Source organism: Pieris brassicae, chromosome 2 (assembly GCF_905147105.1).
Source record: "Pieris brassicae chromosome 2, ilPieBrab1.1, whole genome shotgun sequence".
Taxonomy (NCBI): domain Eukaryota; kingdom Metazoa; phylum Arthropoda; class Insecta; order Lepidoptera; family Pieridae; genus Pieris; species Pieris brassicae.
The window spans coordinates 15289193-15300570 of record NC_059666.1 but is presented as its reverse complement, the minus strand read 5'-3'; the positions used below and the strand labels follow the sequence as shown (position 1 = coordinate 15300570).

Genomic DNA, 11378 nt, shown 5'->3' with positions numbered 1-11378 from the left:
ATATAGATATTATTATTAACAAAATATGTTTATACATATATATATACATCTTTGTAGCTTATTTTTATAAAGTATATTATATACTAGGTAAATTTCCGAGCCTTGAATTTCATACGTAAAATTCAAAACGCCTTATCAATTTTGGTTATTTAAATCACTACACGTTTGTGCATGTACGATGGATAAAGTTACTGTTACGCCACAGTTATTGTTTTATATTATTTGAACTATCTTTCTCTTTCTCCCCTCTATACTATGGCAGAGCTATGCGTGTAAGAAGTTTCGATTAAAAATTTGTATTCACAAATGAATAGAGTACATGTTTTGCAAACAAATTAGTCTTACAATAGATTATGTCATGTGAACCGCTTGCCCTTAATTAGCTAATTACCTTTAACGCAACGTTGTCGATAAAACAGTATTCGGAATTTAGTTATCTAGAACGATGAGGTTATGCAAAACTTATATCAGAGGGCGTCACATACTTCTTAGGATTGAGGCAACAACGGGCTTATAAAAAATTAACAAGCTATGTGTTCACATTAAAAAACTATAATTGTTTATATTTAGGTTACTTAGTAAAATTTCGTTATCTTAATAACTGGCTCGTTGGTCTAGGGGTATGATTTTCGCTTAGGGTGCGAGAGGTCCCGGGTTCAAATCCCGGACGAGCCCAGATGTCATTTTGCTTTTTTAAATTTATTTATTGATTAAGTTAATTTTTGTTGATAGATTTATTGAAACATTTTTGACATTAAATGCCTTGAAAGTTTTGGGTTCAAAAATATTAAATAAAATAAAACACTCTTTATGCCAAAGATTATTTATTAGGTTCTAAACATTTATTTATTTTACATGAAAAGTTATATACTGGTCATAAAATAGTCATCAGGAGGACATGGGTCATTAGTATCTATAGGTTTGTATCTGTAAATCTTTCCTCTTGTGCCTATAATGATATTATTTTTGTTATCAAAAGCTAAACCTGTAATTTTGAAGCCCAATTGTCCTATCTTGACTGGTAAAATACTTCTGGTAAACAATCTAAATAAAGATCCCTTTACTGCTACAATGGCTTCGTCGTGGTTATTTAGTTTCAATATATATTTCAGCTCCCTAGAGAAACCTTTGTACTGTATTGGTTCATACAAATCTATTGGAAAGAAATACAATCTCCCGTCAACGTATTCGTAAAAATCATTCCCTTTACCGTCTAATACAAAGTTGTAAGCTTTCGGAATCTTATCGTATCTTTTAACAGCGGCCGAGCCATTAACAAACTTGAATATTTCATGATTATGGCCCGTTGTAATATACATCTGATTATCTGTTTTGTCTATAAATATACTCCTGATGTCGTCATCACCGATTGGTCGTTCCACACTTATATCCGGCCTTGAATAGTCATAAGTAACTAAACCTTGATTCGTTCCTATATAAATTATATTGTTAGCCACATCTATACCAATACATTGACCAATATAATCATCGGCCACTGGAAGCTCTTTGATTCCTAAAGATCCGTGTTTCAAAATGTGAATTCCTTTTGTGTAGTTCCGTTTATGAAGTAGGAAGAATATATTATCTGTTCTTGGATCTATGACCATCCCTGTGGGGTAGCCGTCAATGGCTGCAATAAGGTGACGTTTATAATATTCATTACCAATCTTGATCCTTTCACATTTTTCAGCATAAATTGAAGCCAATAGAGCAAACAATACGATTGATAGTCCATATTTTAACAATTTCATGATTCAACATGTCAATCCCTGAAAAAAAATTAAAACATAAAAAATAATATTCGTATAAAGTTTATTTACGGTAATTAAGTTATTCAATATTTTCTTTAAATAAATTTGAATTAATATATTAATCCTTACTGATCGCTTAAGCAGTGATCTGAGTTTGCAATTATGTGGTCGACATCCGACTCTTTTAAAACAACCATTGTTATGTCACCGAACACCAGTTTGTAAATATCGTCTTGGGGATATAATATAGCGGGTGAATTATATAATTTGGTATAAATTGTAATGTTATAAGCAGATAATGGGTAGAAGTAACAGTCTGGTTAAAAATTAAGACTTATAATCAGAGGCGGCCTTACCCATTGCGAGGCTCCGGCCGGCAGGTCTTTACGAGGCCCTTGGTCCTTCGTGAAAAGTATGTGATGCGAAAGTAAGTCTGGTTGTTTGGTTTAGGAGAAATGCTCAAGTTATACTAATAAATGAATTTTTAGTTTTAAAATATTTTACATTGTAAGGTCTACAAAATTAAAAAATACAAACTGATTTGATGACGACATTTTAAAATTCGTGATTGCGGCCTTTCCTAATCTTTAATTAAAGCACAATAATCTAATGATTGAGCTACATCATTATTGATTGAAATAATAGCAAGGGCTAAAAACCGGTCTTGTGCCATCGAATTCCTCAGATATGTTTTATATTAAGCCTCAAAAAACTCATTACAGCAGACGCAACTGTAACAAGTGTGGTAGCAACTTGAGAATTTCAACTATTACGATAGTGGGGTAAACTTCAGATAATTTTTTTCTATAATGTATTTTAGCACACAATTGTAATTAGCAACTTGAGATATAAACTTTATTTAAATGTTTTTATTCTTGAAGTAAGGTGATATAACTCGTTTCATAAGGTACATTTCGAGGAAAATGATTTTTAAACTAAAGCAGTTTAATATGTTAAGGTGAACATCATGTATAATAGGATCGCTAGAAAAATAGTGATGTAATAGTTTTAAAACAATCAATCTATTCTTAGATACAGAAAAAGTTATAATAACATATCAGTCTGCCGGAACCCTACGTTGCTGTAGTATTTGGCAAGAAGAAAAATTTATAAAGGTAAACCTTGAGTCTTTCATATTCGTATATTATTATTTTTAATTTAATGTTCAAATTGAACTATAGCAAAAAAAAATATTTAGGTAACCTATCTAACATATGTAACCTCCATAACGTTTATATTTTCTTCAAATTATTATCATTGGCGTATAGCTAACTTTTGAAGCGCCTGTCTCAATTTTTAGGCAAAGTAATGTTATTCAATGTCTTCATAATTTGATTTTTATAAGTAAATTTGTATATCACAATGAATTAGATGAAATAAAACTACGATTTAGAATCACAATATTATGTTGTATTTAATTATTGGCACATTTCATATTTATAAATCACGTCAGTCGTTGATATATAAAAGGTGTCACCGTTAAAGGCTATACCAGCCGGAATGTAGTCTAAATCCATCATTTTCTTAGGAATTATATTATCCGCTCTTAACCAATACAATCCATCGTTTGCTGCTAACACGACATCGCTGTCATCGTTAGTAGTTATTGCCCGAGCAGAGTTCTTTGGTATGCCCATGAATTCTATAGATTCTTGAAAACCTTTCAACAAAACTCTCACGTACTTAGACTCACATTCATAGTAAATATTATCGTCACCATCTACTGCTAATATGTAAGCACATGGGACATTTTCAACCCTTTCCTTTTCGTTACTAGTTAAGTTAAACTTGAAAACTTCGTTGTTAGGGTAGAACACCGCATAGATATTATCTGAATGTCGTGGTTTAAACAGCTGGACAATGTCCTCATCTTTCATCGCTACAAAGTGGGCTCTACCCGTTTTGTTTAAAATATGCAGTCCATCATCACTAGCAATGTATACTTTGTCGTTATCGTAATCTACAGCTGCGGCTTGACCGTTGACATTTTCAATTTTTATTGGTTCACCATTTCGTAAAATATATTGATCCATTTTGGTCTGTACTTCATCGTTTTGTAGAGTTTCCATATCAATTAACGTGAAATATAGATCTTTTGTTTGAGAATTAAATTCAAGGTTTGTAGGTAAACCTTTTATCGTTAGTATTGCCGATCTGGAATAGTTCATTCGATGAAATTTATGTGAGCAGTCATCGGCTAGTGTTGATGTGACAAACAGGAACATAAGTAGAGGCAGCATTTTTCTGAAAACAAAAGAATTGTGTCGTTACAGCGTTGTATCAATTATATTGTCATGGATAATTCCAATAGTTGTTGTTGGTGTTCTTCATTAGATTAAGTAGGTATACTTTTAGCTCAGGTCAAAATGTTATGCTGTAAAGTATGTCAATAGAGATAAACAACATAGCTTTATAATGTTTAACTATTAAAAGGTAGAATTCTTATTCTTCCGAAAACAAATGCTGCCTGCAATTGGACCTCAAAGTAGTGGTACCTGAGTTCCATATTCTACATACACTAGGGGCACCAAATTTTTAAATTCATTATTTTTATATAATTTATAGTGTTTTTTTTAATTAATTAGTTAAAAATACTTTTTTATTTAATAAATAATATTATAATTATTATATAAGAAGGTAGTAGAAACATAAGAGTGTTTTAGAGGAATATTTTAAAATAGTACTTATTAGGCGATGACGAGACCGGTACGAGATCAGTAATTTATCAAATAATAGTTATTTTTACTGTGAGTATTAGTTAAAGTGTATAGACTATTATTATTGCGCCAAAATAAAAAAATAAACATTAATTAGACGACACAATTTTTTTTCTCATATCGAAAAGGTACAGTTAATACGACCAGCTTTTAAGTGAATACAGGCGTCTTAAAATAATACGCTTTAACCGCATTTTTAGTTTGTAAAATAATTTTAAACACGTTAAATCTGATATGGAAATTACTTAAATTTTCATGCTATTAAATGCATACAAAAGGAGGGATAATATTGTTGTACTGATTGTAAATTGTACTGATTTGTCTCGTTGCATATTTATTTAATTTATAAAGTACTTACTTGTTTAGTGGGACACAAACACCAATCACAGGGCCACAATTTACACTGATATCGTAACGATTTTGCTGTCACAGGCTAACGTAGTTCAATGCACTACGAATTGAGGTCGATCTAAAAAAAATCGCGCAAAATATGAACGATTTATCGTTTGTCAATACATTTTCACTTTTAAAATAAGATTAACATTGCAAGTTCAATATATCTAGTTTTATAGGAAGGAAGGAAATGCGAAAGACTATTTCCACTATACTGCGAGAAAAATATAATTTCCCTTTAAAACTCGGTAATATAGATCCATCTAAATGTCGAACTAATTGTCTCGATTTTTTTCTCTCTTCCAAACTTTATTATTATTCAGTTAGACATATGTATGTATGCTTATCACTTACATTTTGCTAGTCACACCTCTGATACCCTGTTCCCTTGTTTTTTGATAATACTCAATATCATCATCCCATCTTATCAGTGACATTACTGCCCTCAATTACTGTCACAATTTTGCTCTATTTGTCAGCTCACTCTTGTGTTAAACGGATATTTCCATTTAAATCATCAAGTTTTATTGAACCTGGTTATTTATTTCTAAGTACATGCTATTTCATTTAATCCAATTTCTTAACAAACCGCGGCAAGATAAATTTAACTCGTACAATATGATATAATTTTCAATAGGCAAAAGTGGGTTCTTCGAAAAACTTCTACTCTTTTGAATTTCGAATTTTGTGATCTTCAGTACCTACAAATACTTTTTATTTTTATAAATTAACTATCTAACTCGGCAAACGTTGTTGTGCCATGTACATATATTATTTCTATCAAACATTTTAGTAGTTCAACAAAAATTACTATCTACTATAGTAAAAAATATACTGTATCATAAAAACCTCTTAACGTTTCGGGGGATGAACAATAGATGTTGTCCAATTCGCAGACTTAACAGGTATGCACACAACATTTCACGAAAATCAGTCGTGCTATTTCGGAGGAGTTAGTTTAATTTACAACCACCGTCACACGAGAATTTTATATATATGATAGATATTGAACCTAATATCCTAATACTCGTGAAGCTGATCCAGCCAATTGAAAATAGTCTCCAAGACATACTACATAATACTATAATATTAATGCTTCATACAGTCCGGTGAAATTGTCGGTTTACAATGAAACCATGTAGGAACTAATTCTCTTCACGCATAAATGGATGTGCGTGTCGTATTCCTAGGTTTATTTTACGATTATATAACATCATTTCAATTTCAAATAAGATATTCAATATTTATTATACTAATGACAAATAAAGAGTGACAAAAAAAAATTTACTTTCTTATAATATAGGAAACTAATAATATGAAAACTAAAGGAATAATAGTTAATAATTTTTATAAATATTATGTAGACTTAGTATTCAGTAGTTACTTAGTATTTATTTATTTTCTTATGTGGTTAGTATGTATGAGATAAGGAAGATGACACTAAGGATCTATTTTTACACTATTTAACATTGCAGATACAATCGTGGAATTAACAAAATAAAATTATATAAAAATCCTTATAATATTTTAAAAATAAGTTGTTTTATTATTGCAGTTTAGAAAGAATTATATAGGTTATTCCTATACACATAAGTAAATAAGTTGTCTTTAACTGGGTTATGACCACTGAACTTTTTTCTATGAATAATTAGTTTAATTTTTAATTTTAAATATTATAGGGATTTTGTTATTAAAAATTTATTGTGTTATTATTTCTTTGTTCCAGAGATATGTGGGCATTTATAACGGCTGTATCTTATTTGGTAACAACAGCAGATTCCATACACGTTGTTTCAGGACAGAAAAGATATAACTCAATATTTAGACCTGAAAGTATTATCTTTAAATCAAATTACACAATTACAAAACTCTTAGTACCTGCCGATGGCGGATCTTACATTGATCACACTGATATACCAACGATTTTCTTTACCGTGTACGATCGAAATATAGATGGAGAACATTGTATATACGTGCTCGAAGACTTTGCTGCATATGAGATCCTTGAAGGAGGCAGAGATTCAACTTCGGATTATGGACTTGATAAAACAGTATATTTTGGTGCGAAAGACGGAGTTTATAAGTATGACCCAGATACGTTATCGGCTAAGAAGTTTGGTGAGTTCCATGATGATATTATTCAGATTCAAAAGGCAAATGGAACTGATCTAATCTACTTTCTTACATCGCAATACAAATTATATAAACTAGAAAATAATGGTACTAAAAAAACAAAAGTAAATTCTATACTTTGTGCTTTAGAATTTGTATTAGATACGTCTAACAATATCTATTATTTATCTTGCGATGATCATATGCCACGAATTGTACAAAGTGATGGAATTCTACAATCATATCTTTCTAGTGTAACCGAAGACTTACAAAGTGTGAAATTTATACGACCTGCTTTTATTATGGAAAATGGTGTTCCATTTTTTGGCGACGGAACATTGTATATGTTGTATTCTAATGGAACAACTATAAAAAAAGATTTTTATATAAAAGAAACACCTACGGCCTTTAGTATTGATGCCGCTTTATATTTTGTAGCTGCTATTGACGGAAAAATTTATGAGTTCAACGTAATGGAAGTTCTTTTAAGAAATATGTTTGGGGTTTCTCTTCAATGGCCTTCAGACTTAACCAAAATTATTATGTCGGTTATAGATACAACAAAAGAGGCCTCTCATTAAAATAAATAAGACTTAGGCTTAAAGTTCTCCTTTCTATGTTAACGCAAAATAATGAAATTCATAATATTATGTATATTTTGGGTTAAAAATAAAAGATGAGATTTTAGTAATTTACTCAGTTATTTATATAATCTTGCTGTTTCTTGAAGATTTAAAGGTAAAACACTAGCACAGCACAGCACAGCACTAGATCATATATCCTATTCACTTACTTCGCAGACTTGCTCTTCTGTTTGCAGCTAAACTCTGTATGTCGCTAGTTTTATTGCTTAAAAAGTTTTTCAATTCATCTAAAATCTCGCCCAGGACTAAAACTAAAACATTGTATTCGTATATTTTCTTATCATAAGCATAGTATTGAATTAAAGCAGCTTCCATGCCAAAAGCTGATGGGATAGCATCAACTTTGAAATCAAAGTCAGAATTTTCACTGGTACCGTTTGAGTAAACAATGTAAGCAACATTATCAACCAAAACAGGAATGCTATCTTCTAGAATAAATGGTGGTTTAATAAGAGTGATTTTTGTAGAATTTTCTGGCAAACCTACTATCTCTTTTATGCCTTCTGTTGTCTTTACATAAACCTTCTTATCCGAAGTATAGAAGTAAAGATTATTTGCGTAATCCAATATTATCTGTTGCGCATCAAGTATATCTTCAAGTTTACTTTTATCATTACCATTATTTTGGACTTCGTAAACTGTATGATCATCAGTTAAAATGTATAAAGTATTACCCTCGGCTATGTGAGCAATGCCAATGATGCTGTCAGTTAAAGAACCATATTTTACAGCTATTTGCTCATCCTCTTTGTATGTGTAGAGACCATCACTAGCTGCTAAGTATACAGTTCTGCTACTGTCGCCAGAGGAAGCTGCATCTCTTCCATTTTCTAAAATCTTCTTGACATTTCCATCTTTTAAGGTAAACAAACCCTGATACGTGGGTTTTCCATCTTCATCAATATCTGCTTCAACGAAAAATACTGTAATGTTACTTTCATCTTCATTAGAATTGGATTCGCCAGATTCGTTTTCGTCAAAATTAAGTGAATTTAAGGGTACAACTATGCTTATAATATCATGGCTTCCTTCGTATTTAACGAAGTCCCGTGGATAGTAGTCTTTATCGATTGTTATTTTCTCATCGTTATCTACAGAGGTAGGAGCGCCTGAAATGAGGCCTACCAACAACAAAGCCGTGAATATTTTTATTGCCATCGTAGTTTCTGTAAATAAAATTGCAAAATTAATTTATACAATTCAAGTTTTTACAAACGTAGATGACATTAATAATACGCTCCATTTTATACTAATTAGGGGATCAGCTAGTTTATGTTTTAATGGATAAAAATATTTGTCATAAGAATTTATATTTGAGAACATTTTTGTTTTGAATGATCAATTATATACAAAGGTGAAATGTCAGTCTGATAAGAGTGCAATGGAGATATTTTATATTAATACAATGATTTTTATTCAGCAAAAGGCCATGTTTAACAATAGTTATTATAATTGTATATATATGGGTATGGGATGTAAATAAATAACGTAATAGTAAGTACTTTGTTTATATTTAGTTAGTTAGTAGTAAATGTTAAATAGAAACCGTTGGTTTTCTTTATTCTTTTTGTTTGTTTGTTTCTGTATCAATACAGCGCACTATCAATAAAGTACTAGATAATGTAATGAATAGTAGAAGCTTCTGTCATTATAATTCAACGCATACGAAATCATCTCCGATGTAAACATAATAAACATTAAATGTCCACTGAAATTGTTAAAAAACTCTTAATTATAAATTATGTTAAATCAACAATATAAATAATATCTTAATCCAGTGTTGCTACAATTCTATATCGGTTCGGCAGGGTGGTATCCTCGGCACAGCAGACCAAAGGTTAGGTATTTCCCAAAGCCCCTGGAACTTGAGACCCATGACCCTAAAGCGAATTCTAAATGACAACATAGTTGGTAAAATCCTTTTAATATAGTATATAAAATACTTAATATAAAATCTAAGCCATTGGTACCCTGTATTTAGTTATTAAAAAATATGTACGAACTTACCCACGATCACTGATGAAATGGCAATTATAAAGCAAACATAATAAATAAATTGTAGTTGCTTAAGTCTAATCATTTGTTTATAATACGGTGTTAATAAGGTCAATTATAACTGATAATATAATTCCTTATAAGTAAGGAATTGCTTTGCGGGAAATATTTTTTGCAGTTTTCAATACAATACTCAAATACTAGATTTGCGATTGACAAAACGTATAAAGCGGTTTTCTCAAAAAGAAAAGATCTCGTATCATTAAATTGCAAATTACAGTTGCCATATTATCGTTGAACACCTTAAAAGTTGCATTCATATCTACCAAGGGATCCAATACAGCCGTTGGTCCCATCAGTCTTTATTTTTTGCATCTTACGTACCTACTGCAATCATAGCAAATTACTAAGTTTATTCTTCTTCTAACTTTTTTCATCAATTTCTGTTTGTAGCTAATCTGCGCCGTCATTATGCGTTACCAAAACAAGGCTAGTAATTCCACATACTATGAGTATTACGATTTGGTTACTAATAATTGTGTATTATGTACATTTTCATGATTTAAATTTTAGATTGCTCGTATTATATTTGTTTAATAGTACATGCATTGCACTTGTAAAATTTCCATTAGACATTTCATCTTTAACAATTTATCCCAATATCTCAAATTATAAAAAGCAGAATAAGTTAGCATGCGGAAGTAAATTTTTAAATAATAAACTTTTAACTTAATATATGATTATATATTATTATTAACATATTTTATGTTGTTGTGTGAATTTATTAAGTTTATCTGACTCATGACCTTTGAATAATGTCAGAGTGAATTTCATAGCTAGTTAGTACACTTTTAGGTATTTCCTCAAAAATGTCATCCTAGCTTAAATTAATGATATCGTATTCATAAATTCCCTTAGAGTATTCACAGTATTGTATTACCGTAGGTTTCATGCAAAAAGCATTTAGGATGCCATCATTTTCTTTATTACAACCTCAAAACATACTTGTTCTATTTGAATGAATGTACACCGTTCAATTGTAAAAATTGCGGATTTCTTTATTCTTTTTCTTTGGGGCTTTTGAATTACTGGAGCCATCAGTCTTGTGAAGCGTCTGTCATGTGCAAGATGGAGCATCTCTTCATTCCCTAACGCTACGAAGCTATTATTGTTTCCTTCAGCCTACACGCCGTTAACACTGGATTTTACGCATGATAATTAATTAAAGCAGTTGGTAGCGGTTTTATTACAGTCTCTTAAGTGGATTCTGGCAGGGACTATATTTTACATCCTGTGCCGTCTTTACATTATTATCAGGGGTATACTTACAGGGGCACTTTCTTTAAGGTCAAACACAATATTATCTTCAGTTAAAATGTAAAGCCATTTATGATTTTATTTTAATATTCATATTTAGTTAAATAACCACAAAATACGCCGTAGTGGCATGATGAGTGGAAGACGTTTTCCGTTTTCTAAAAACTTTTTGCATTTTATCATTTATAATATAATAGAACACTAATGTGTTCCATTTCCATAATATCGGTTTCGACAAAGAGGGCTTAGATTCAATTGAGTTATCATTGCATTGCATTGAAGCCGTCCAGTCGTAAAAGGATAAATATCTTCACGATTATGGTCCCCTTTATAAATTACGTCTCTTTTCGAGTATAAATTCCGTTTTTGTTAGTATACTAACCTCTGCTTTAAAGGTGGGAGCGGCAATAACTCGACCCACCAGCAATAATACCATGAAGACTTTTGAT

The 11378-nt window shown here is 30.9% G+C and overlaps 4 protein-coding genes and 1 non-coding gene across 8 annotated transcripts; 2 read left to right on the top strand and 3 right to left on the bottom strand.

Annotated features, from left to right (window-relative positions):
• Nucleotides 1-603: 603 nt before the first annotated feature.
• On the top strand, nucleotides 604-675 carry Trnap-agg. Its single transcript has one exon. It is a non-coding gene; the product is annotated as a tRNA-Pro (tRNA).
• Nucleotides 676-807: 132 nt separating this feature from the next.
• Nucleotides 808-1945, bottom strand: LOC123720177. The gene is made up of 2 exons (XM_045676704.1): nucleotides 1881-1945; nucleotides 808-1769 (listed from the first exon to the last, which is right to left on the bottom strand). Exon 2 carries the CDS (start codon nucleotides 1749-1751, stop codon nucleotides 864-866), a length of 888 nt encoding a protein of 295 aa, XP_045532660.1. The 5' UTR covers nucleotides 1752-1769; nucleotides 1881-1945; the 3' UTR covers nucleotides 808-863.
• Nucleotides 1946-2811: 866 nt separating this feature from the next.
• On the top strand, nucleotides 2812-8523 carry LOC123719930. Of its 3 annotated transcripts, none has more exons than XM_045676249.1 (2): nucleotides 2812-2866; nucleotides 6588-8523. In XM_045676249.1, exon 2 carries the CDS (start codon nucleotides 6592-6594, stop codon nucleotides 7552-7554), a length of 963 nt encoding a protein of 320 aa, XP_045532205.1. In that variant the 5' UTR covers nucleotides 2812-2866; nucleotides 6588-6591; the 3' UTR covers nucleotides 7555-8523. The 3 variants fall into 3 exon arrangements, with proteins under 3 accessions (XP_045532205.1, XP_045532204.1, XP_045532206.1); XM_045676248.1 differs by lacking the exon at nucleotides 2812-2866 and adding an exon at nucleotides 5717-5766; XM_045676250.1 differs by lacking the exon at nucleotides 2812-2866 and adding an exon at nucleotides 5995-6032.
• LOC123719932 lies at nucleotides 3146-5549 on the bottom strand. Of its 2 annotated transcripts, XM_045676251.1 has the most exons (3): nucleotides 5216-5549; nucleotides 4827-4937; nucleotides 3146-3995 (listed from the first exon to the last, which is right to left on the bottom strand). In XM_045676251.1, exon 3 carries the CDS (start codon nucleotides 3989-3991, stop codon nucleotides 3170-3172), a length of 822 nt encoding a protein of 273 aa, XP_045532207.1. In that variant the 5' UTR covers nucleotides 3992-3995; nucleotides 4827-4937; nucleotides 5216-5549; the 3' UTR covers nucleotides 3146-3169. The 2 variants fall into 2 exon arrangements, with proteins under 2 accessions (XP_045532207.1, XP_045532208.1); XM_045676252.1 differs by lacking the exon at nucleotides 5216-5549 and having other exon boundaries at nucleotides 4827-5094.
• On the bottom strand, nucleotides 7656-9712 carry LOC123719929. Its single transcript, XM_045676247.1, has 2 exons — nucleotides 9625-9712; nucleotides 7656-8783 (listed from the first exon to the last, which is right to left on the bottom strand). The coding sequence occupies exons 1-2, from the start codon at nucleotides 9695-9697 to the stop codon at nucleotides 7759-7761; spliced, it is 1098 nt and encodes a 365-aa protein (XP_045532203.1). The 5' UTR covers nucleotides 9698-9712; the 3' UTR covers nucleotides 7656-7758.
• Between the last annotated feature and the right edge of the window lie 1666 nt (nucleotides 9713-11378).